A 24,762-nucleotide genomic window follows, 5' to 3' on the forward strand; every position below is an offset into this window, starting at 1 on the left:
CATCGAGACAAAACCGATGGTAGAGTCTCAGGCAGACATGGAATCCACACTGGCAGCCTCATTCTCAGGCCAGAACCTATGCGGTGCAGAAACGGGTGCTGGGTTTCCAGATGAGAGCAGAGGTGGTTTTGTTCTTTTAAAGCAAGCTCCTTCGCTGGTGCTATGGCCCCGTGCTTTGTAAAGAAAATCTTCCTTACATTTCCAACTGTAATCCTCTGCAAGCAGCCTCCTCCACTTCATTGCCAAGAATTATGCAGTGCACAGGGATCCACTCTTATGTCACACAGTGCCTGGCAACGTAAGCTAGATAAGATGGTGCAGGTAGGTGACGTCACAGGATACATGCTCGCGAAGGCTGAAGAAGCCTTGGCTTGGCTTTCCCCGAATGTGGTGCGATGGCGCTACAAACCCTACGATGAGGCCACATGTTAGGAAAACCAAAGGGTTATGGTAATTCCAACATAATTGTGAATGAAGCAGTCATGAACAAAAATAAGAGTAGAATTTCTTGTTTGTTTTAGTTTGCCCCTCTGTTTGCACTCTATGATTTCAGGCCTTTGGTACACATATTCCCCTTTGTCCCCAGCACTTGATAAGCACAACAATTGTCACCACCACACATTACAAACATTACGGCCAGCGTATCTACTTCCCACAATCAACTACACTGCTACTTTCTCTGACACGGCTACCAACAGTTGGAGAACAGAAAGGTGTATCACATAATTAACCGCCACAGTTAGAGTGACAAAGGATGCATCCAGCTTTATCTTTCCTACACTCCTCGAGATAAAGTTTCTGCACACTAGCGTGCATCTGGGAGTGCACTGCTGGGCAGTAGCCCCAAAATAGCCGTGAGCAAAACAAAGGTACACTGAAAAAAATAAAGGCAATGTAAGGCGAATTTAACTAAGCTGTTGTTTGCTAATGTTGCTGTCACTCAGAATTTAAAGGTTGAATGATGGCATTTACTGTATTACTGTACGCAGGTTCCACGCTACCACAATTGACAATATCCAGATATTACGAATCCGGTTGAACAGTGACATGACTCGTTAAAATTAATTGTAACCCATTCATACATCTTGCAAGAAACCGCACACGGTACAAGGATCTGGCAGTCTGGTGAAAGAAAAGAAAACATTTTATTCCGTCAGCAGGTTCGGAATACGGAACAGTCACGTGACGGCTAATAGGAGCCGCTGGAACCCAGGCAGTGGGGCTCTAGCAGTTGCTCTCGGCGGACAATGGTATATAAAATGGAATGTGAGTGGCGTCGTAGGCTTTGCACAATTTCGTGCCACTTTCCGTTTAATCCGCAGCACCATCGCCAGTTGTGTCGGTCCCATTTCCCTTCTTGTGTTCATCAAGCAGTTTGCGCATCTGGAGGAACAGCTCGTTGTTTTTCCTCTCAAGAACATCCAGGCAGGCATTTATTTCATCCATGGCTGTGCTGAGGGCCTCGTACTCTGCGAATATAAAAAAAAAATATTAAAGAGCAATAAGAGAGTACTGACACGGCTGGACTGTGCGCCCCAAACTGACAATGCCACAAACAACGCTGAAGCGCGGATTAAACGCGCTCTTTAGAACACAGAAACCTCAAGCGTTGAAACTACTCACGAACCTTCAGCATAAAGTTGCTCTACGTCACTCGAATCCGCATTTTCCTCGTCATTGTTGTTATCCGAACCTGGGTTCGCTGCATCTACCTCCATGGGGGCATCATTTCCTCGCGCCATCTTGCGCAGATGCAGTGACGCAATGATTTTAAGTAGGGCCGCATAATAAATTTTACCAATCTGTATATTTATTTATAAAAACAACTGGCAACACATAACTTTGATAATATTTTGTTAATAATTTTGGTTATAAATTGTAGTTAATAGGTTTGAACTTTAGTGTTATTTTATTATTTACTGCGTGGTTGCAGCCTATGTTACCGTTGACGGCCGCTAGGATACAACAAGCAAAGCAAAGTGACGGCTTTAGCGCCATTTTGTGTTTGTGAAATCTGGCTTCGGTCGTTTGTGTGAGTATCGCATGAATCCTCGTTATAGTGACCACAGCGATTAACTAAACTTGTTGCAATAAGGAAATATGAACCCTGTTACTATGTAAATGCATTTATTTTCTGGTAGTTAGTAGTGTAGCGTTTGATTTGAGGGTCTTTAGTGGTGTACAAGACGGCCTTACCAAATCTAAAAAGGCGAGCACGTATTTTTTTAGTTTTGCGTTGTAAAGGAGTGGTAATTGCGGCTGAAGTGGGTATTTTTGTCAGGTGTCTTTGTTCTTGTAGACGGGGAAGAAGTGCGTGACACGCATGTGGGCGTTCATTGTTTACGGTCTCTCTCTGCAGGCACAAAGAAACGCCATGGCTGACAACGACCTGTTGGACTACGAGGACGAGGAAGAGCAGGAGCAGGCTCCCGGAGAAACGTTGCCTGAAGTGAAGAAACCCACCGGAGGCTATGTTTCCATCCACAGCTCTGGGTTCCGAGACTTCCTGCTCAAGCCCGAACTTTTGCGCGCCATTGTAGACTGCGGTTTTGAACACCCTTCCGAAGGTGACTGTCATTTGCATTGCCGCATGTTTAATACTGTCCTGTACCCTCTTAAACGCGTCACCAAGGGTGGTGGTGTCGGCTCACTCTTGACTGTTCTGCTTGCAGTGCAACACGAATGCATACCTCAAGCCATCCTTGGTATGGACATCCTTTGCCAGGCAAAGTCTGGCATGGGAAAGACTGCCGTGTTCGTCCTGGCTACCTTGCAGCAGCTCGATCCGGTTGAAGGCCAGGTATTACACATCCTGAAGTCTGCATGCAAACAGGAGGGAATGTCAAGTTGACGAACCCATCACGCTTTGCACTTGCCGGTTACTGCAATTATGCGACTGTTGCCACATGTCGCCTTTTTCTGCAGTGTTAAGATTTGATCTGTTGAGCACTTCATGCACAGGGTGTGGTTTGTACACATGCTGTGCCTGAAGGGTCATCTTTGCTATGTTAAGATTCATGAAGGGCTGATTGCATGCACCCACACTGCCTGGCAGGGCATTCAATTTGAAGCCTAACGATGTTTTTTGTCTGCGTTTTGGTTTTTCTGTTTATGGTGCTTTTCTTTAGTTTCTGGTGCCAAATCCCCTTACCTCAACAACCCAGTGTCGTGCTCACTTAGGTTGTGGGAGCAGTCGGCATTCTGGTAAGCCATGGACAGCGAAGGGATGTGAATGAGATCTGGCAGTTTTCTTGCCATGCCCTATGGAGCTGTGCAGAGAGTGCTCTTTTTTTGTATGTGTGTATGTTCATGCCACTGCCTTTTGTTAGATAGTTGTGCACAGCATGCGGGCTTTTGCAGCCATTCGGTGTGAGCAACGCTGGGTTTTTTTACCCGTCACTGGTGGTCTCACGGTGCTCTGCGCCGCACATAATGTGGAAACTGTGTTTTCTTTCTTGCTTTTCTTTTTTGGCTCCGCCGTGTGAGACGCGGCGACCCGCTGCAAAGGGTACAGCCACCATCGCATGAGGCGTCTAAGGCTTTGAAGCGATGCTTCGGTGGCAGTATCCTGCAGCCCACGCACTGTTTTTCTTTTGGGGGCCCTTTTGACGTGCCTGTGCTGCCTTGCAGGTGTCCGTGCTGGTGATGTGCCACACACGTGAGCTGGCCTTCCAGATCTCTAAGGAATACGAGCGCTTCTCCAAGTACCTGCCAGCGGTGCGGGTTGGGGTGTTCTTTGGCGGCATGAACATCACCAATGACGAGAAGGTGCTGAAGACCAGCTGCCCCCACGTGGTGGTGGGCACGCCTGGTCGCGTGCTGGCCCTCGTCCGTTCCCGCAAGCTGCAGCTGAAGAACATCAAGCACTTTGTGCTGGACGAGTGCGACAAGATGCTCGAGCAACTGGGTACGTTAAAGAACACCGCAGGGAGGGGCGGCAGCGTTTTGCCCAGTATTGTGCACCGGAGTGGTGGAGGCTGCAAGTGCAGTTGCACTATTGCAAGCATTGAGTGGGGGCACGTGCTGGTGGAAGTGTTGGTTGAACTGAGTTGGGTTCACCAAACTCGACGAACTAAGTGTTTGGGGTGTAAGCTGCCCAACTTGTGTTCTAGGTGCAGAGGATGCCGTAGGAAATCTTTACCCTGCTGCTTCCCCCTTTTGTCTGGTAGTAGTTTGGGCACCGCTCTACCGCAGTTGCAGGCCACTGTGCAGGCATTTAGCATTGCCTGGCCTCGGCATTGCCACTTGCTTGTTCAGTGTACTGCTTCTCTTTCAATGGCTAATATTTCTGCTTTGTGTGAGGCAGTGCAGTTCTTGTAAACGTGCTCAATGCCTGTCGCAGTGGTTCTGTTTGCGTTTTTATCACATTTCTTAGCACATTTTTAAGCTTGCCAATTGGTTGTCACGCCACTTCAACAGCATTTGTTGCATGTTGCTGGTGGTTGGGGTTGCATGATTCCTTGGGGAAAAAAACGAAGGTGGGCTAGTTGGTGTGGATTCATCTTATTGAAAAAACGCTCAAAAAGCAAACGCGTCTGCCATTTCGTTTTTTTTTTTTTTTTTTTTCCCACCAAGATGGGCAGTTAACCATGGTACGAGTTGGCTATGGGGAGTATGCACAAGCGCTGATGACATGAATTGTGGTCGCAGCACCATCTTGTCCATTCAAGCAGATAGCTGTCACAGTCGCCACAGGTGGCAGCATGAATGCAGTGGTTTCTTTGGCTCCATGCAATAGCTCATCAGCACTAAATGATGTCGATGATGCACAGAACAAGGCAAAAGTCCCCTTGCACTGCACAACGCTGACTGCGCTAAGTGTCTGGAGACATGGCCATGCATCAACGACGGTGACTTCCTTGATTTTAATTCTCAAGCATCGGGTAACTCGGTAGGTCAAAAATGCTGTGCCCTTGGCACACGAAGTGACCAATGGCCCAATGAATTGAAACAGGTGAAAGGGTGCTCACATAGATACCAAATTTCTCCGGGGAAGCTAAGCAAAGTTGAGTCGTTGGATGTAAAAAGAACTCTGCGTAGATTTGGGTCTTGGTGGGATTCAAATCTGGGGGCCTCTGATGTGATCTGAGTATGCATAACTAGCCGACCAAAGGTGGATATAGTGGGTGTTGTGGGACAAGAGTTATGTGAGCATGCTGATGACAAGTTGCAATGTTTTCGTTAATATCTTTTCTGGGTGATTAAAATACGGGAAGGGGCCAAGTTTTAGTAATGGAGAGATAGACAAAGGGCGAGAATTCAGTTATAGGACACATTCAGCAATTACACGAATTCTGAAGTGTCCTTGTAATGTCTCTGTTGAATGGGTTTTATAGCTCTCAAACAGCTTAATAGTGAAAGTTGACTAGTAGGTCGCAGTTTTCTCACCAATAGGCAGGGTTGCAACCTGTGTCCGACCCCATGCACAACCGTTGCAGCAAGGTGTAACTGAACCATTACTTAACGAGGTTCGTGTGGAGGCCAGCCATTCCTCAAAATTTCAGCATGTCACCAGTGCAAATGTAGATGCCTTGGAAAAGCGACAGGCAACTTGCGGAGTTTTTCTCGCTGCAGGTGCACGGCCGGTAATTGCGAGTCGATGCTCGCATGGTGCCAGGCTCCTGACTCGGAGTGCAGCACGTGCACAGAAAAAGCGGTCTTTCACGGACAGCGAAAATTCGTTGCTTCGAATATTGGAGGTTTGACTTACTGCTGAAGGGACATTTCATAAGCTGGAAGCGCTAACTTGACCCCCTGGACTGCGGCCATTCATGCGTCGACAGTCCTCGTGGCCACTACACTGTCAGGAGCAGTGGTGCACTTCCTTTGTTGGTGCGATCCAGGCTGGCTATAAGCTGGTCTTGATAAGCATAAAACTGACAATTAGCATGTTCCCAAATGAGGAATGATTTGATTACATTTTGGACACTTAATCGCGTGATATAGCTGAGCCTGTGCCACAGATAGTGAATCCACCCACTGAAGACTTGGTTCTTTAACAAGACCACTGAGGATGTCGACGTGTGGCCACAGCCCATGCCTGTAGCACAGTGGGCTTCGCGCAGCACAAAGGAATCAAGTTGGCACCACCCTGTTTTTCTCTTTGCGTCTTGGCGACCTTGCTGCATTCGTGGTGATGGTGAATAGGTTACTGTGCTGGCTGTCTGCTTGGGGAGGATGGCAAGGTGTTACCTACTGTGCATGACATCACCAGCGCTCATGCACTTTTGCCGCTATCATCAGCCTGCTTTTTTTTCCCCTGTTTCCTCCAATTACTGGCTTCTGCTACAGCACCTGCATGCATAAATATTGTTAATGTGCACTAACATTTTCTTCTTGGCAGGGATGTTTTTCTTGCCTCTTTCCCCCTAACAATGCAACGCTGTTCATTTTAAGGGGAAATAAAGTGAGTTGTGCCTAGGCTTATTATGTTACAAAGTGAGTCTGGGTATTTTATGGCTGAATTGTCATTTTGCAGCGTGAAAAGTGCACTTGAAGGTGTTACAGGAAGCAGCTGGCAAGTTTGGAGGGCTGAATTGAGCGGATTGCCAGCTTACCTGTGCGGGAATGAGCCATATCAACTGTAATCGCAACTTTGAGGTAGCGGCATAGAAACGCATTTCAGACCACTGTGACATTGCAGTAGTTAGAGCAGCAGGTGCACGCGACGCATGAGGTTTTTACCTCTGCTGTTACTCAAAAATTAAGCAATAGATTTCTGCTAATTGTCACAGGATTGCATTGGTTCCACTGCACAGTACTGCCACAAGAGCACCTAATGTCCTTTTAAAACATTGTGCGCCTAATGTGTTTGTATTAACATGAAGTGGCCGCTGTGTGCAGATTTTGGGGAAATTTGTGGTGGGACCACTTGTCATGAATTCAAGTGTTTAGTGTGCTGGTTTGTTAGTAAATGCCTTCTTGTTTCATTTCAGACATGCGTCGAGATGTCCAGGAGATCTTTCGCAACACTCCTCACGAGAAGCAGGTCATGATGTTCAGTGCGACACTGGGCAAGGATATCAGACCTGTGTGCCTCAAGTTTATGCAAGACGTAATTACTCCCTCCACACCATTCCTCCCCATCCTTCTACCGTCCATTCCCGAGGCGTCTGCTGCAAGGCGGTCCTCCGCCAGTTGGTTCCACATTGTCCGACAGCCGTCGTTAACTTGCGAAGAGCACGTCCTAGGTCGTGGCAGTTAGCAAGGTTATGTCAGAGCCAAGCGAGAGCACATTAAAAGGAATGTCAACTTTCGGCAAATTTCGATCGCATCACGAGTTGTCACGCCAAATCAGACGTCTATGTCTAGGGGAGCGTCCGTGAGCCAGGTTTTAGCTTTCCTCGTACTTCCACAATTGGGGAGATGAAGGGAGCTGAACATTGCAACCAAGTCGCTTGAACGAGATCGTGTGAGCCATTACTGAGCCGCCGTCTGCCCTGTGTCCCCCTGCCGTTCGCCACTCCAAGCGCCGCCTGTCTTCCATGGGTGCTCAGGATAGCTAGCCGTCCTTCAAGCTCGTCGCAGGGTAGGTCCCACACCCCCTTCCGCCGCTGTTATCCCGCCGTTCACTCGTCCAAGGAGCGCGTTAGTCGAGTGCTCGCGGTCTTTGCTGGTGGTTTGCATCGTTGTGCGTCGTACATGGACACTCGGCTGCATGCGCCCTGCGAGTGCTGTGAGCCAGGACACTTTGATCACTGAAGACATCGGGGCATCCCGACGGTGCTGCATCGGTGGAAAGCTTGCGTGTGGCCTCCAGGCTGCTGCCGTCTCCGTGCTCGGGAGCTGTGCCGGGGGCTGCTGGTGCTGTGGCTGCGCCTTCCCAGGCTGCACCGGAGGACTCCGGTTCTCGGTGGATGGTACCCCACGAGGGCACTAACAGAATTGGAACCGCTTTTGGGTTTCCCGTTTTTATTGATTTTTTTCTGGTTATGCATATTACCGTGGGAGGGAGGGCATTCTCTGGTCAGCATCGTTTAAAAATGCACGCATTGTATTTCACGACTCGTAATCAAGCTTTGCGGGAGTGAGTCCTCTGCGTAATTGTTTAGCATAGCTATATTTTGTTTTGGGAGTTGTAAAATGTTTTGACAAGCAACTAGGCAGTGATCTTGGTTTGGGGATGGTGCATGCACTGCATGTGTTGAGCTGAACCAAGAGGGGATTGTGTAATGCTCATTGCAGTGCAGTGCGAGAAGCTTTTTTTTTTTTTTTTTTTTTTTTTTTTTTTCTGGCTATGTTGAATGCTTTCTGCCAGAGCTAGTGTTGATGGGGGTCGGGCAGCTGGGCGGCCTAGATTCCTTGCCTTGTAATGTGGGCTGCCACACGGGGGCGGGGAGTGTGGTAAGGCCGTCCTTTCGTGCAGCCCATGGAGGTGTACGTGGATGACGAGGCCAAGTTGACCCTCCACGGCCTGCAGCAGTACTACGTCAAACTGAAGGACAACGAGAAGAACCGCAAGCTGTTCGAGCTGCTCGACCTCCTCGAGTTCAACCAGGTGGTCATCTTTGTCAAGACTGTCCAGCGCTGCATGGCTCTTGCCCAGCTACTGGTGGAGCAGAACTTCCCTGCCATCGCCATCCACCGGGCCATGACTCAGGAGGAGAGGTTCGTTGGTGCTCTCTCCCGCCCCTGCTGCTAAGCGCTGACCCTTACACTCTGTGTGCCCCCTTCTTTTGCAGATTGTCACGCTATCAGCAATTCAAGGACTTCCAGAAGAGGATTCTTGTGGCCACCAACTTGTTCGGCCGGGGAATGGACATCGAGCGTGTGAACATCGTGTTCAACTATGACATGCCCGAGGATTCCGACACCTACCTTCATCGGGTGAGTGTAGCTGCGTGGAAAGTCCCCCCTTGGCTGTGTGCGCATTGTGGGCGGGCCTGACTTCACTCCTCTTCTAGGTTGCCCGAGCTGGCCGTTTTGGAACCAAGGGCCTGGCTGTGACCTTTGTGTCGGACGAGAACGATGCAAAAACCCTCAACGAGGTGCAAGATCGGTTTGATGTGAACATCTCGGAGCTGCCCGATGAAATTGACATTTCATCTTACAGTATGTGCTTGCTTTTGTCTCTTCGTTGTGTTTTTAAGTGAAAGGTCATTGTCTTAACCTATTTTTCTTTTTCCAGTTGAAGGTCGCTAATTTTCAAGAGTTTGGAGCAGCATGGAACAGCCTTCAAGTCATTTCATCGTTACGTGTCATCACAGGAGCTGTATATGTCCGGTGTAGAAACTTGCTGTATCATTCCTGCTCATCGCCATACTTTTTTTTTTTCAGAACCGTGACTAAAATAACGGTTAAAAAAATTCATTACTGTTTGTGCAGTTGGCAGCAAACCTATCATTGCCAATTGCCATCCCATTTGTTCTTTTGCGAAACTAAGTACAGCTGCTACATTTGTTCCTCTGAAATTGACGAAGTACAGTTACATTTAAAGTACATTACATTTTTGTTTGTGAAACTGACAAAGTACAGTTTGGTACATGTTTTTGTGTAATTGACGAAGTACAGTTTGGCACAATAAATTGCTGTAAGTACAGTACTGTGTCTTTATTATTGCGGAAACATGGCTATTGCAATGTGGTGTCGCTTAGATGCGCGTTCTGTGTCTTCATTATTGCGGAAACATGGCTATTGCGATGTGGTGTCACTTAGATGCACGCGTTTCTTTGCTTTGGCCTTTGACCTCTTGCTGGTTGTTGGCTGTAGCTTCTTTGTTGTCCTTGAACTTGCGAGTTGGGCATGCGGCGACTGGGCTTTTAGAGACCTCCTGGAGAGCTGGTTCTTCCACTGGTCGTTTTTCCATTTTCCTGCATAGATGGCATCCATCAGGCCTAAATTTTCAATTTCTCTGCGCAGCTCGTTTTTAGCAGTTAGTATTCAGCTGAACTCGTCGGTGCTCCCAGTGGGATATCTGGTAGGTTAGTACCGCGGTTTGTACAATTGCGTAGGACGGTAAAGTTAGCGCAAGTTTAATGGCCGACAACGTACGTTCCCTGGGGCAGATGCGAGTGGTGATTTAGTACCGGGAATTCAGGGTATCGCTGAATTGAACATAGATATTCTGAGCCTCCCCCACCACCCTATAGGGAAGTTCGTCAAACAAGCGGCTATTTGCCTGACGGTATGTTGCAGGTGGACTCAAAACGCTTCGCAGAATTTCTACTTCATAGCTTATCAAGCGGAAGCGTAAGGATGCTCTTGCGTGCTGCCCTTGGCGGCCAAAACTAGCGTCTGCGTATCAGTCATCTTTCCTCCATGGTATCAGTCTCCGGGTGCAAGTCAATCGTACAGCAAGAAAAAGTCGAAACCCGGAGCCGTTCGAGTCGCTCTCCTATGTTGTGATGTTATCGCGCAGCATAATCTATCTTGGCACTCCGCTCTCTTGAATTCGTTGCACGCAAGCTTCGCGACGCGAGTGAACGGCGAGTGTTCTTCAGTTTGCGGCTAGCATGGCCGCTTTTGCTCTCGTCGAGCGCCGCTAGCTTGCTGTGCCCGTGGCGCGTTTGGCCCAGATTGTTGGTCTGCTAGAACCTAGGAACGATACGCCAATAGTCAGGTAAGTTAAGTTAACTTGACCTTCAGTGCGCACAAATCACACATACGGACCAACGCCTTTCTACAGCTGAGGCAAGTGTTACACCAACCTGGTAAAAGCAGCAGATTCCCGTTGGAGCGCCGTAAACCGCTTTGGTGGAATGTGTAATTGTGTAGCGCAGCAACTGATTTTTACCCAGCTACGATTTCGCTAGTTCCGGTTTGCCAGGTGAGTCGTAGGTAGCTCGTCCTCGGCAGGCTGCTAACAATGGTTTTGCTCCTTTGCTCGCAGGCAGCGAGCGCGGCGAGTTTGGTTTGCTGTACAGCAGGTGTTTGTCCTTAGTTGCTAGTTTAGCTCGATCTTTTTGGAGAGCATCACCTCGCAAGCTAGGCTACGGAAATATATCTACACATTCCCTGTCGTAAATTGACTGAGAAGCACTGCGATTGTGTTGGTTGTGTTTACGTAAATGTCTAAATACGATAGGGGAGAGCTGCTGCATCGACAGTGCTCCGTGCGAGATGGCCATTACCATGGTACTGAAGAAACAACTCATCTCTCGGATCTTCGGAGCAAGGTACCTTTCGTCGAAGATATTGAACGCCGTGCCGTACGAAACCCTTGAACGAAAAAAGGTTGAGATCCCAACTTCGGTCCCTGCCTCTGCTGATGTCGTCATCATTGGTAAGGCTAAAGCACCGCAAACCTGTGTTCGCAAAGTGTGGTGGCACCGAGTATTACGATCGTAGTTACACTGCACTAAGACTGGGCTTAGCTGTGTACAAAGCAGAATGTTGCGGAGCAGCAAGTGCTTCCTGTTCCCGAGAAGAAAGCTGCTGTTTTAAAAAAAGCAGAATCAGATTTCTTTCAGGAACATTATTGTCTAGCAATAGACTGTTAATATCGTAGAGAATTGTACGCATGCAGCACGTAAACATACAATTTTAAGAAACACTGAACTGTTCTTGCCCTTTTCACACCATAGCCAAGAAAGCCGGAAAATAGCGCAGTTTAGTTGTGAGTGGTCAGTCGGTTGCCGTTAATACTAATAGTACTGTCAGACTTTATAGATATGGAATGAATGTACCCTAAAAAGCTGGAGAAAATTTCCCTAGTTTGTCTAGGGCGGCAAACAATCTGCCAAAGCAAACTCGGACTAAATCCACAGGAGCAGAGCAGTGTCGGGCAGAATCTGGGGTTTCCCATGGTGTTTTCTACTGCCCAATTTGGGTCTTGTCAAAGAGAGGACAATTTCCGCACAAAGGAACCAATTGTACATCACCCAGCGAAACAGTTGGGCTCCATCGCATCACTCGTCCTGGAACAGAAAAAATCCTGTCATCAGTAAAGTCGAGCATTGGTGGAACCAGGCACAGTGCCCTGCAATGGAGGGAGTTGATCTGCGTGAGCCGTGCAGGGAAGCAAAGATAACGTGCTGCATAACAAATAAAAAATTCATCCCAATTGCCAGTGTGATTACCCATTAGGCAATGTAGTCAATGGCTTCTGAGATTTCACATTTAGCATGTGTATCATGTGCAGTGTACTTTAGGTGCATTACTTTTCAGTGACCACAATTTGTAGTTTGTTTATAGGTATAGAGCCAGGCATCATGTTGCACAGAGGATACTCAGAAATATATATTCACAAAAATTGTTCAGCTCATTAACTGGGCACAAAAGTAAACACAAACAAGAGTGTCCTTGTTGCAGTCTTTCTCTCATTTTGGGTCTAGGAGAACTCGTCAAAAGTGAACTCGTCGCAGCCAACTCGTCATAGGTGAATTCGTCACATAGGACAAGTCGTCATAGGCCATCTCGCACTAGGGAAACTCGTAACATAGGGCAACTGGACACTCGGCCAACTCGTCACAATTTACGTTTTTCGTCTATCATGTTCAAACGAAAGAGTACAGAAGCTTGTATAATTCTCATCTTATGCGTAAACATTCTTACACTCCTCCTTCAATTCACCATCCTTAATGTTTCTTTTGTCGCCTTCGAAGAACGCGCCAGCCATACAGCGTATCTTATTTTTTTTTCTCTGTGCAGCTAATTACGTGAGCTTTTTATATTAGATTTAGTTTGCCCGTTGTTTTTTCTAATACATTTTTTAAATTTTTGGTAATTAAGTGACAGTGCTGTATTGGGATTGCGATTTTGTTCTGTGTTTTCGCTTTTTTGTATTTTGATCTTTTGTTTTCATGCCTGCTGACAAACGATGATTGTCAAGCTGGGTAACTTTCGTTTTGTTAGTCTTCATATCACCTATATATGGGAGTGAAAGTCAAGGCTGGACTTAAAAGTTGACCCCCCCACCTTTTGCGACGAGTGGGCCGGTTCCCTCTCATTTTATCTGCCAAGCTTTCTATGGTAGGAGTTCCCATTTTTAGTCGTCTCCTTTGGAGAGCTTCAGTTGCATGTCTGCCTTTAACTTTGCATGCCGTTTTTCCAGTCCCCGTGGCCCAAAATCAGTTTTCCACTAAAGTCTAAGGTTAGTGGCAAACCATCCATAGTTGCTCAAGTTCGGACACGGTGGTGTCCAGATGCCACATTGTATATATTTCAGAAATTTTTGATGGCAAAAATATGAAATTATATTCTGTTCAAAGGATACCAAAGACAAATTCGTCCTTGGTTAGCTGTGTCATCCTGTGTTCAGTTATAGAAATTGCCATAACATTGTTTCACTGTTGTGGAGAGGTTTTGCCAAGTGCTTTGCTTGTGTACTTTTGCAAGCACATGTGGTAATGTCTTTGAACATGAGCCTTTAAAGGCTCCACCAATGTGCCTTCACATTTTGTGCCATAGTGCTAAAATTTGTAGTGCTAAATATTTTCTTAGATAGTAACAGTTGTCTTTACATTGCTGTCATATTCCAGTGCTATCACTATACTTGTGATGCACACACATCTACTTCTCAGTGAAGCCCCACTTTTCTTATGTCTTAAGTTGCTCTCCAAACTTGTATACTTGATTGCTTGTATTTTTACTACACTACTAAAGCTTTGTTGGAAAATGGCTGCAGTAATATCATAGGTAGTTCCCCTTTGTGATTTATGGTTTGTAGGCAAATGTAATGCCAGCTCCCTTTTAGCCCTGGTTGATGACGTTGTAACTTGGCAGTTTGTAACTTGGACGTTGTAACTTGGCAGACGTTGTAACATGGAAATTGGTGGCCTCAGTTAACAGCACTCTTTAACAGGCTAGTTGGTTTGTTTTAACTTCTTCAACTGCCATGTGCAAGCATAGGTGAGGACAAAGGGAAAGGGCAGACGAGATGGTTCTCTAACTTCCCATGTAATTTAAAAAAAATCAAAATACCAGACATGTAATGTTTAAGCTAAGGTTATTGAATCGTACGGCTGCATTATCGTTTAATGCTTTTGCAGCAGCCTGGCTATGCTTAGATTCCTGGAGCCATCAAAAAATACCATGTAGCTGAGTTTTTACTTGTCAGGAGAGACCGTAAATGGCTTGCAAATTACAAATTCACACCAGTCCAAGTATAGTGGTATTGTAATGGCACAATCAATTCAAATGGCTACAGAGCATTGAGAAATCATAGCACAAGTGATGGGTATAACTCTCAGAAGAGAAGGTTTATTTACTTTACAGTTACAAGCACACTAGATTGTTCTGTAATGCTCCCTATGAGTGAAAAGCAAAAGAAGTATTGGGGTGATTTTTAAGTGGGTACAAGATTCAGGTACTACTTGTCTTTCTGTTGTGCATTTCGCTGGTGCTTTCTGTTCTCTATATTTCTGGTGTTGCCCAGTTCGTCCTTTTTTTTTTAATTGTCTACTTGGTGTTATTTCAGGGTGTTGTTTGGTGTTATTTCAGCTCTTGCTACAGTTTTGTTTTGACCGGGATAGTTATCTTAGACCCTGTTTTAAGTTGTAGGGAATAACAAGGGGTCCTATTTTAGTGGTCAGTCTTTGTTAGTAATAAAAAGGCTAAAATTAAGCTTTAAAAAACGAATTAGACACTTGTCCGAGCTCACACATACCCCCCATATCCCATGAAGCAGTTTTATTTTATTGAATTTTATTTATTGAAGTGAGTTTTAATTTAAGAGGCATTTCCCGAGGTCAGAGGAGGTTTTGCTTCCTCTACCTTAGAATATACAATTATAGAAGTGCTGCTATATCGGGTGGTAGCAATTTTCGAAGGTGTTTAAGCCTTGCACATCAACACCTTGCCCATGCCATTGAGTGATATTTATCATTGATGTGAGCACTTTTGCTAATACACTTCCTGTCTGAATATTGGGCGCAAATGTGGGCTCTGCTGTATTGAGCCAGACAAGGCAAGCCAGTATTGTACACAAATCTTGGTTTCAGGTGGGTCTAAAGTTGACCACGTTCGTGGCGAATGATAGAAAATCTCACCACTGTTTGCTATAGGCAGTTACAACCTATTTAGTCGTCTTCTTTAGAGTGTGGCAGACACATGGTGTATCTTACTGCACTTCTACGTTCAGTCTGATGGAAATATCAAAATGTGCAAACATGGTCACAAGGTAAACTTTGACCTTACTTTTTTTTTTTTTTTCCCTGAACAAGTATAACATTTCTGAGCATTTGGTGAACTGTTCTCGTACTTCCTGTCAGTAATGTGCTTCTTTTTTCTCATCAGGTGGTGGTATCATTGGCTGCAGCACACTTTATCATCTTGTCAAACAGGGTTGCACTAACATTGTGCTACTTGAGAAGGACAATTTAACAGCAGGAACAACGTGGCACACAGCAGGTTTGTTCATCTGGAATTTTAAACAGTTGTTTTTTTTATATTTGTTTATTGGTTAGTCAAAGGCCCTCATTGGAGAATTGCTTGAGGGGTGGCCATGTAAACGTGGCAGTAAGGAGTCAGACCACTCAATGCAATACAATTATAGGATACCTTTAAAGCAGCTGTTTTGAGTGGTAATGGCAGTAAATGTTAAAAGCAGTAAGGAGTCAGACCAATCAATGCAATACAATCATAAGATACCTTAAAGCAGCTGTGTTGAGTGGTAAGGGCAGTGTTAATGCAAAGATCCATCCTTGTACAGTAGGGGCAAACAATGAAAGTTGGAATACTGCAGTTAGGGTGCATGTGAAAGGTACACAGCGTTGTTATGAATGCTGCAAAATTTTTAATGTCAAATACAAGTATCTAGTGATATATTTACAAATATATGTTTGGTATTCAGATGTTTTGTTCAAAATTTTTATAGGCATTTTTGCTTGTGCTGCAGCCAAGCATTGACATTGTTTCTTGCAAAAATGAATACCACGTAATGCTTTGGTGGTACTGCGCATGCAAACTGTGATTAGGCTGGCTCAGTGACTAAGGTGTTGCACTATGGCGCACAATATTTTTGGTGGCAGCCGCTGTTTCTCTAATAGAGCAATGATGGAAATGCCCGTGTGTCGAGGCTTCAGCCTGCACTGAATATCTTCAGTAGGTTCAAACTAATCAGTAGCCCTTGGCAATGGTGCACCTTGTAGCCCAGGTGCTGCTTCGATGCATAAAACGCTAATTTTGAATTTATTTAGAGCTGCTGTTTTCGAGACTTTCACATGGAAGTTGGAACAATAACAGGGTTAGGCGAAATTTAAAAAAAAATGATTTTTTTTCTTCGCAATAGGGAAGTTCAGTTCCTTGGGCACATTTTCCATATTCACACTTTTCTTAGAAAGTCATATTTCTTGCTCAAAAACAGTTTTTCCGTAAGCAAGTAGTAAGTGACCACATCCTCCTTAAAAATGTTCCCCGTGTTTATTGTCATTTTTTTCATCAAGAAACTTTCAATTCCAGATCAAAATGCTTTTCTGGAACCAGCTGTATTAAGAAATTGCTTAGCAACCATTGCAAAGCTGATTTTTCAGCGAGGGCAATCCAAAGATGCTGTTGCACGTTTTTTCCACATTTGTCCTTCGGAGCCGCGCACGAAAGAACGTCTTTTTTAGGCTTCACACACTCAAGATTGCAACATTGGATGCTGTTCTTTCATTCAATGATGATAGCAACGCGCGAGCCAGCATTTGGAAATCATTCGGATCAAAACATGGGCACAACACCACCATCAAGTGGCTGAAAGAGAGTGACCACAAGCGAAAATACTTTGCGAACAGAGCTGTACGATGGTGCACAAAATAGGCGAGGAAGGACAGACGACAGGCTGAAAAGCAAAAAAATGACTTCGACGGTGATTACGAAGCTGGTGCTGGTGCTGGCTCTAGTGGTGTTTTTGGCAAAAAAAGTATTGGTTTTCACCTCTTTTTTTACTTTAAACTCAATTATCTCAAAACAGTTTTTTATTACATAAGTACCATTACTTCCTATATCTTCCAGGACAATGAGCTAATTTTTTTTCTTCTGTCGTCTACATAACTTGTCACACCTACTGTACTAGAATTGAAAATATTACACAACTTTTAATACTAAAATAATGCAAAAATTTAGGTACTAACAGCCAAAAAAAAAAAAATTGAATTCCTGATGGATTTTTCTAATTCTACCATAGTTAAAAGAGCACAAAATTTGAAAGAAAATTATCTATACATTATGTAGATAGTACCTTTATTAGATGCCGAGAAAAAATGTACCTCAAAATGGCCAAAAATGCAGGGGAATTATAGGGATTACCCTGTGCCCTTAAATAAAGCAATTTTGAAATAAAGAGTGCCACAGAGTTTGCAGATACGTAATAGAGCATGATTGGATGTCACCCAACATTTTTATCCAGTTTTGGACAAACACAGACTCAAAGCAGCACTGGAGGGTTAGTGCTAGCCTTCCTCTTCTGGGCTCATTGTTGCTCCATTATTTGTAGACTTGAGAAATTATGACTGTGTTTAGATAATGGAAGAAATATAAAATGGACACTCACTTGAGCACTCCTAGGAAGAAAAAATAAATTATGATTTGATTCTTTTTGAAACCTGTAAGCATTATTGAGGATATTTCAGGATTTCAGGGTGTGTCTGAGCAGGTGCATCATGTCTGTGACCTTTGGTGTAATATTTAAACACTTAATTTTATTTGTGTGCAGTAGTGCTTGTGGCCCAGCTGTGTTGGGGGTGGGAGGGGCAGTGTGAGGTGGTGAGGAGGCCTTGAATGGCTTAGGGGGGGTAGGGGGGCACAGTTCAGTGTGTAATTCGGGAGAATCTGTTAGTGTCGTCCAATGCGAAGCTCTATGGGGGAGCATTCCCCCCTGCCCCTGATGCCAGGGCAAGCAGTATTCTTTTGAGCAGAGGAAAGAAAACTTGGAAGGAGGCCCTTAGTCCTCCTTGTGGATTGCGAAAAAGTGTAGCAGAAGTGACGTTATCTACATTTTATTCTTTTAATTTATTCCTGTGCACAGCCTTATCACAGGCTGGGACAGTGTAGTGCATCCAAGAATAAAGCAGGGGCTAAATGGATTGCCAAGAGTAGAAAACAATATGTAGTCTGAAAAATGCATTGTTATCTAACGAAGGTAAACTTTTGAGTTGTAAAATACATCACATAGGATCACAGCACTGGGGTCTGGCCGATTCATTTCATGCTAACACGTACGCACCTTATATTGTGAAGAAAATCGTTTATTGACAACATTTTAGCAAGGTACCTGATAATAAGTTCCACTGCATTATTGCTCAGGCAAAAAAAAGAAACTGCGTTTAACGTGTGCCGAAATCTCGAACACACGGGCGTTTTTGCTTTTCGCCTTCATCAGAAAAGCGGTAGCTGTGGTTGGGAATCGAACCCGTGTATTTGTGCTCAGCAGCACAACGCCATAGCCACTGAGCCACCACAGTGGGTGGGGAAGGGCCCATGCAGTGATGGGTTTTAAGTGAGAATCTTCACGCCATGCCCACCTTGAGTGGGATTTGCGAAGCTTTAAGGTTGCTCAGTTCCTACGCGTGGTTTCTTAGTATTGCGGCCTCCATAGTTCTGCCACCACCGCTGGGTGTGCAGTAGTGCTGGTGCTCCTTCGAGGGCGGTTGTTTTTAACCAGCAGTTACGGTGAGCATGGCAGCCATTTTTCCATCACTGCGAAACCTCCATTGGCTCTGTTGAGTCGTTCAAAATGCGTACAAACCTATATTTTTGCTTTACGCGGTTCGATGCTGCATGGGTTGGCAACTGCTGCTCACCCGGCAGAAGAGCTGTGAAGGGGAGATTTTGGCACCATTTACGTGCCAAAGGCAGCAAAGCCAAAGTAGTGTGCGAGCCAAGAGGTGGTACACGATTTTCGACAGTTTCGGCTACAGCAGGTACCACTACCAAATGTCGTTAAACACAAGATATTATCCTGTTGCACAGCCAGTAGCCCGCTGTCAGTATTGATCCCTGCAAACAAGCAGTAAAAATGTCTTTAAAGAGCTTGACATAAACCTTGCAGTATCGGGTTCCGACCGCTGCATTTATCACGAAAATAAGGGGTATTGCTCTCTGTTTTCTTACCATGAAACATAAAAAGGAAGAAATTTGTGTGTGCAGTTATTAAAAATTTGTTTTTCGAGCAGAAGTTTTCTCCAGGCCACATAAAACATGACTTTCATGGTTCACACGGCTAAGGTGGCTGGGCTTTCACATATTAAATGAGTTGTTGTTGTTAATGTTTTATTTTTTAAAGTGCAGCAGGGATATATTTTGAAGTGAGCAAACTAGACCGTTAGGAAGACTTTCATGCATCTGTATGAACCATTTCATATTAGGACCCGGCACGGTGGCTCAGCGGCTGGGGCGTTGCGCTGCTGAGCCCAAGGACACAGGTTTGATCCTGGCCGCCGCGGCCGCTTTTCAGATGGAGGCAAAAGGCGAAAATGCCCATGTGTTGAGATTTCGGAGCACGCTAAAGATCCCCAGGCGGTCAAAATTAATCCATGGACCTCCACTACGGTGCACCTTATGGGCCAAGTTTAGCTTGGGCACGGGAAATCCATTCATTTTTGGGGAAAGGGGAAGGGGGGGGGGGGGGGCAACTGCAATCGAATTTCACTTTGGCCAAATTTACTTTGAACGTTCAGTACGTGCCACCAAAGCAGCTGGGGCATGACTGTTAGCTCCATAAAATGCGTTGTTAATTAGTTATAAACGGTTAAAATAGCTCCGTCGCAGGCGAAGCTGCACCTGCCTGCGGATTGCGCAAACAGCCATGCAGTGGAAGTGACATTGCGGCCGGTCCTGCAGTTTTTCCTACGGCCAGCCAGGAGAACCGGTTGAGCTCCACTGGGCGCGCTTCCCCCAGGGTTGCAGTGAGGGCGAAGCGTTGCGCGCAGGTTGGCTGGCTGGCCGCGTGTGGCCACTTGCTCACCGGTTGGGCCGGCTGGAATGTCACCTCAGCCTGCCCATCATGGCCACACTCTTGTCAATTTTGGTTTCAAAATCGCCGATTTTTTATGGCCATTTGCACTGTGGTATTTCAGCTGTCATATTTTGTATGTCGCAGTCCTTTTAGGCAGACTGTATGGAAATAACTTTCTCAAAAGGTTGAAAGTTTGAGTGCAGTTGGCCTTCAATTAAGCATGCACAGGCAACACTTGTTTCCAGGGAAGTTTTTTGTGAGCTATCAATGAAATGGAGAGCATTTCTATTCTCTAAATCAGCCTGTGGCAACATTTTTGGTTGGTGTTTGGACCAATCCCAAGCTTTACGTATCCAATACTTTCTTCTTTTTATTGTGGTTTATTGTGCTGTGCTTCAAGCTCATTTTGTAATCAGAATTATTCGGCCGGTGGCAAATTTTTTGTGAGATATAACCTGGTTGGCGTCAAAGTTGTTCAGGGTCTGGATATAGTGTAGTGTCGTGTTTTACTCCAGAGCAAAGGACCATATCTCTATGTGGAGTACAGGACGTTGGGATAAATGCTCAAACATTTGCATGACAGATCTTGGAAGCATTGAAAATCTATATTAATTTTTTTATTATTATTTGCTTTGAAGCTGCCTGTTAACAAAGACATCAGTCGAGCACTGTCTACAAGGTTTTACAGAAAATAAGTTGTAGAAATGCATGCATTATGACTCAAAGAGTTCTCTGTTGAACATGCATTTATTTTGGCCCTTGAGTTTTATTTCTGAATCAATTCACATACAGGTCTGATATGGAGGCTGCGACCAAATGACACGGATATTCAAATTTTGAATCATACTCGACACCTGCTAATGAATGTTTTGGAAGCGGAGACTGGCGTCCACCCAGGGTTTATCAACAATGGTGGCCTCTTCATTGCCAATTCCAAAGAGCGCCTTGATGAGTACAAAAGGCTGATGACGGTGAGTAGCTACACCATTGAGGTCTTCTGTTTGCTGGCAATTTAACGCAAGACAGTTTACTTTTATTAAAAAATATGCAAACAGTAACGAATGGTAAGCTACCTCCATCACTGACAAGAATGGCATACAACCGATGCATATGCCGGCGATGACATGGGGCACAAACTTGGTGCCTTTACTAGACCTTTGGACCTTTAGTCCTTTGGACTAGACCTTTGCTAGAACTTGGTGCCTTACTAGACCTTTGGAAAGAGAACTTAGGGCAGCTTAACAAGCCATGGAATGCGGGATGACAGGAGTAATGATAGGGACAGCAAACTATGCGTCTTGGGTCAGAAAACAAATTTTCATAGTTCAAATGAAGGAAAAGAAATAGACTTGGGCTGGGCATTTATAGACAACCAATGGACCACGAGGGTGACAGAGTAACTACCAAGAGACAGGGCTTGACAAAGGGAAGACCAGGAACCTGATGGGGGAGATGAATACAACTCAAGAAACCTGGGAGGCGAAGAACGGACTTGGGCGGCACTGGGGAAGAGTGGTTGGATATCTATGGCAGAGGCCTTTGACCTACAATGGATGTAGAGATGATGGTGGTGGTGGTGGTGGTGAGACATTTTTGTGCCGTGGCAAAACGTTTGGATGGTTTGATTCCAGACATAGTGTAGGTGCATTTGCATCGAGTAATGTAGAACATTAAAGTGACTGATTCTCGTTGACTTCCTTGCATTGAAAAGGAACATGACCATAGCGCAAAAAAAATTGTGTGGGCTCATGCAGCTTGTCTTCACATTTACAAATTTGAAATAAGCGGCACGTACAGAACTAATCCTTCAGTCCCTTCAGAGCGAAAATGCAGAAGTATGCCTTATTTTGGAAATGCCACTGGACCTAATCGTTTCTGAGGAAAATGAATTGCTCGTGGCAAGGCCAGTAGTTCAGTACCGCTGCTTCTAGGCCTTTTCAGCCTGTCTGTATGCACATTGTACAGCTGTGAGGGCTTTGTATGGGTGTAACAGTCATCAATTCCAGCTTTGAGATTCTACATGCAATTAGCAGTTTAACCTTGCTATAATATAATCACGTTGGGAGCTAGAATTAGGCAGAGCAAGAAAGCAGGAAAACGCGCACCATCCGGAAGAGTTGGTGTGCGGCATCGCAGGCAGGATCATGTGCTATCGTGCTTGTAAGATAATTAGGCAAGCAGTTAGAAAATCATTAGGTGAGCAGTGGTAGAACGGAGAGAAAGTAGTACACTCGCACTAAATACGGGTTCACTTCATGGGACAATCCTCTGATTTTTTTTATTGGTAGGTGGAACCAACAGATTCGTGTGCTTCATGCCCTTGCATTCTTCCATGTCATGTTGCATCAATATCCTTACCATATTGTTTTGAATCATTACTTCTTTGAACCGTAAGGTTAGTAAGGACACAGTTTTTTAAAAATCCAGACGTAAGGTGTTTGGACAGAATTCATCAGTGCGTTCATCAAAAGATTTCTTTAATGTATTTTGTAAAAATATTCAATGCATCCCAAAGTTTAGAAGCTGTGCATTGCTAATACTGCCGTAGTTTTTGTGCAGCCAACGTTAGCAGTAACCTGAATTCTGTTAGTAAAGTTGCACCGGAAGCCTCTTTTTTCTCTTTTTTCTTTTCTCTTTTTTCTCTTTTTGTGGACAAACTGGTGTTTTGGGTGAGCAGAAAGATGGGTGCACATTTCGCACTATATTTATCTTTTTTTGTGGAATACTGAGGGACCAGTTATTAAAGATGTGCAAAATTTCTTTCCTCGGGCAAAATGAATGGAGTTACAGCAAACCGAATAAAGATTGGTTCAAGACAAGGTTAACTTGGGCTTCAGAATATGCATTTTATAAAACTGGTGCTGTTGGAGCCACTGAAAGACTGAAGGCAGAACTTAGCCCTCTGCTCTGTTTATTCTGCTTCAGATCGGGAAGGCCTTTGGAATTGAGTCGCACGTCCTGAGCCCAGCAGAGACCAAGAAATTGTACCCACTGATGAACGTGGATGACCTGTATGGAACCCTGTACAGCCCTGGTGATGGCACTGTTGACCCAGCTGGGTTCTGCACAGCACTCGCCAGGGCAGCCACAGCCAAGGGGGCAAAGGTCAGCAGTTTTGATTCAGCTTGGCAAAGAGAAAGGAGTTGCCATAAAGGGCTGCTTGCAGGTGCTCGAAAAATGCCCCGTAGTGGGTGTGGAAACACAAGTGGATGACTTTGGCACCAGGCGGGTGGCAGGGGTTCAGACTGCAGCTGGAACAGTCCGCACAAAAGCCCTGGTCAACTGCACAGGTGCGAATAACTTTTGCCACTTCTAATCACCTCTGGTGGTGTCCAATGTCCAAGCGTCTTTCCTTCTGGCATCTGCAAGGTACAGCACTGGATATGCTGATGCTGCAGTTAGTGTTGGGCAGAGTGCAATCTTCCATGGATGGAGCTGAGGCTATTCGTCTTAATCAGTGATGTCCATTGTTTGCCTTTCTTGTGACAATTTTGCTGGAAGTTTTGGCCATGGTAAAGTGCCTTCTTCTTGTTATTTTTATTACTCACTTATTGTGATGTGCTTTAGTGTTGACAATATGAATGACCATGCTGCGTGATCGTTGCTATGTGATCATCGTTTAGGTCATTGCTGGTGGCCTTTCATGTTCAGTTTTCTAGCCACCAAGCTCTGATATCTCCAGGAACTTTGACAGTCAAGCTACAATCAAACCTCCTTAATTCAAACTTGCATAATTCGAGTGAACGAATATTTCGAACTGGCTCATTAGTCCCAGCATAGTGACGTGTATTTAAATAGGGAAAAACTCCTTAATTTGAACCTCAAACACGAACAAGATTGCTCATCCACCGCACGATTACTGTGTGCGGCTGTTTGCTTGGGGCCAATCTATTTTTCCAGGTGTTGTTTCAGACTGGTGTTTTAATCGATCGATCGATCGATTTAATGCACCTTCATGGCTATTCGTGCTATTCTTGGGGTATAGGGTGTGTCTTCTTGCAGTCGGTGCCACCTGTGTACCATGTTTCATAGTCTGGAAGTGCGTGCCTGCTTCTCTGAATTCTCATCTCGAGTTGTCCATTGCATATGCTGCTTTTACTAAGCTCCCAAGGATGTTCAAGGGACACTGAAGTGAGTTGTAAACATTGCGGGATTACTAGCGCAAATTGTAGTCCGGAGTCCGTAGGCCATGTTTTGACCACTCTGAGTGCGTTTACGTGAATTTATTTAGTAGAAAAATCAATTCGAAAATGCTGACCTCCTCTCTGCATCCTCGCCCATTTTCTGTGGCGTTTTCGTGTGACGTCAGCAGGAGATGACTTGGCTTGACTGCTCAACTGCACGGCTCGCCGACCTTCCGTCAGAGTTAGTCAACCCAGCCTTTAGTCCGCCGGCCGCCGCCGAGTCGTCGCAATTCGTTCGCTCAGTTGAAACTAAGCCACGACACGTTTGTGGATGGAAGAATGTGCCTTTCTTTACTTTGTTAGTTTGTACACTGTATCAAGCTCCAAGTCCAGGTCGCTCCACACAAGCGCTGCACTGACTGGTACGCTAGTAAGAAAATCTAAGGCCACTTGAAGGCGGGAGAAGAGTCAGCGAAGTCAATATAGGTACTAAGGAAATAAAAACAACTGAAACTTTTACCATGCAGCGTAAAACTAGGGAGCTGGAAGCACTTTTTTGCACTGGGTGAACAAGCACAGTGGTCAGCAGCACGACCACACATCTGCGAACGCTTTTTCGTCTAAGAAATGCAATTGCTAAACGTGAGATATTGTGGAAATTTGGGGGATGCTTACTGCATGAGCGCTATACAACAAATATTCACCTAAGCTGCTTGAAACGGTAAAACTAAATAAAAGTGTAAACTGGTTATACATTATATAGTACCTTATATTTCCAATGCTGGCAGCGCTGGCCCGTGGCCGAGTGGTCTGGAGCGCTAG

At 45.2% G+C, this 24,762-nt stretch overlaps 3 protein-coding genes and 1 long non-coding RNA gene across 6 annotated transcripts in view; 2 read left to right on the forward strand and 2 right to left on the reverse strand.

Annotated features, from left to right (window-relative positions):
* Nucleotides 1–1,126: 1,126 nt before the first annotated feature.
* On the reverse strand, nucleotides 1,127–1,783 carry LOC144153680 (uncharacterized). Its single transcript, XM_077685346.1, has 2 exons — nucleotides 1,628–1,783; nucleotides 1,127–1,469 (listed from the first exon to the last, which is right to left on the reverse strand). Exons 1-2 carry the CDS (start codon nucleotides 1,740–1,742, stop codon nucleotides 1,312–1,314), a joined length of 273 nt encoding a protein of 90 aa, XP_077541472.1. The 5' UTR covers nucleotides 1,743–1,783; the 3' UTR covers nucleotides 1,127–1,311.
* A 145-nt stretch (nucleotides 1,784–1,928) lies between these two features.
* Hel25e (ATP-dependent RNA helicase 25E) lies at nucleotides 1,929–9,538 on the forward strand. The gene is made up of 9 exons (XM_077685389.1): nucleotides 1,929–2,032; nucleotides 2,360–2,567; nucleotides 2,673–2,800; nucleotides 3,631–3,907; nucleotides 6,936–7,054; nucleotides 8,366–8,607; nucleotides 8,682–8,826; nucleotides 8,904–9,051; nucleotides 9,128–9,538. Exons 2-9 carry the CDS (start codon nucleotides 2,375–2,377, stop codon nucleotides 9,139–9,141), a joined length of 1,266 nt encoding a protein of 421 aa, XP_077541515.1. The 5' UTR covers nucleotides 1,929–2,032; nucleotides 2,360–2,374; the 3' UTR covers nucleotides 9,142–9,538.
* LOC144153709 (uncharacterized) lies at nucleotides 9,525–10,820 on the reverse strand. The gene is made up of 2 exons (XR_013319356.1): nucleotides 10,647–10,820; nucleotides 9,525–9,809 (listed from the first exon to the last, which is right to left on the reverse strand). It is a non-coding gene; the product is annotated as an uncharacterized LOC144153709 (long non-coding RNA).
* The window catches only part of Sardh (Sarcosine dehydrogenase), a 163,259-nt gene continuing 148,631 nt past the window's right edge, over nucleotides 10,135–24,762 (forward strand). The window contains exons 1-6 of one of the 3 annotated variants that reach the window (XM_077685360.1): nucleotides 10,135–10,558; nucleotides 11,024–11,221; nucleotides 15,175–15,288; nucleotides 20,609–20,787; nucleotides 22,742–22,921; nucleotides 22,983–23,106. In XM_077685360.1, the coding sequence (XP_077541486.1) occupies nucleotides 11,059–11,221; nucleotides 15,175–15,288; nucleotides 20,609–20,787; nucleotides 22,742–22,921; nucleotides 22,983–23,106 (760 nt within the window). In that variant the 5' untranslated portion in view covers nucleotides 10,135–10,558; nucleotides 11,024–11,058. Of the gene's footprint in view, nucleotides 10,559–10,820; nucleotides 11,222–15,174; nucleotides 15,289–20,608; nucleotides 20,788–22,741; nucleotides 22,922–22,982; nucleotides 23,107–24,762 lie in introns of those variants that run through there. The other 2 variants (XM_077685376.1, XM_077685368.1) reach the window with 2 other exon arrangements.

Source organism: Haemaphysalis longicornis, unplaced genomic scaffold (genome assembly GCF_048455015.1).
Source record: "Haemaphysalis longicornis isolate Haplotype H1 unplaced genomic scaffold, Haemaphysalis longicornis Haplotype H1 scaffold_1, whole genome shotgun sequence".
Taxonomy (NCBI): domain Eukaryota; kingdom Metazoa; phylum Arthropoda; class Arachnida; order Ixodida; family Ixodidae; genus Haemaphysalis; species Haemaphysalis longicornis.

Coding starts and splice junctions, on each gene's coding strand:
- LOC144153680 (XM_077685346.1), bottom strand. CDS start 1,742: ATGGCGCGAGGAAATGATGCCCCCATGGAGGTAGATGCAGCGAACCCA. Junction 1,470..1,627: donor AGAGCAACTTTATGCTGAAG/GTTCGTGAGTAG, acceptor TTATATTCGCAG/AGTACGAGGCCCTCAGCACA.
- Hel25e (XM_077685389.1), top strand. CDS start 2,375: ATGGCTGACAACGACCTGTTGGACTACGAGGACGAGGAAGAGCAGGAG. Junction 2,568..2,672: donor TTTTGAACACCCTTCCGAAG/GTGACTGTCATT, acceptor TTCTGCTTGCAG/TGCAACACGAATGCATACCT. Junction 3,908..6,935: donor CAAGATGCTCGAGCAACTGG/GTACGTTAAAGA, acceptor GTTTCATTTCAG/ACATGCGTCGAGATGTCCAG.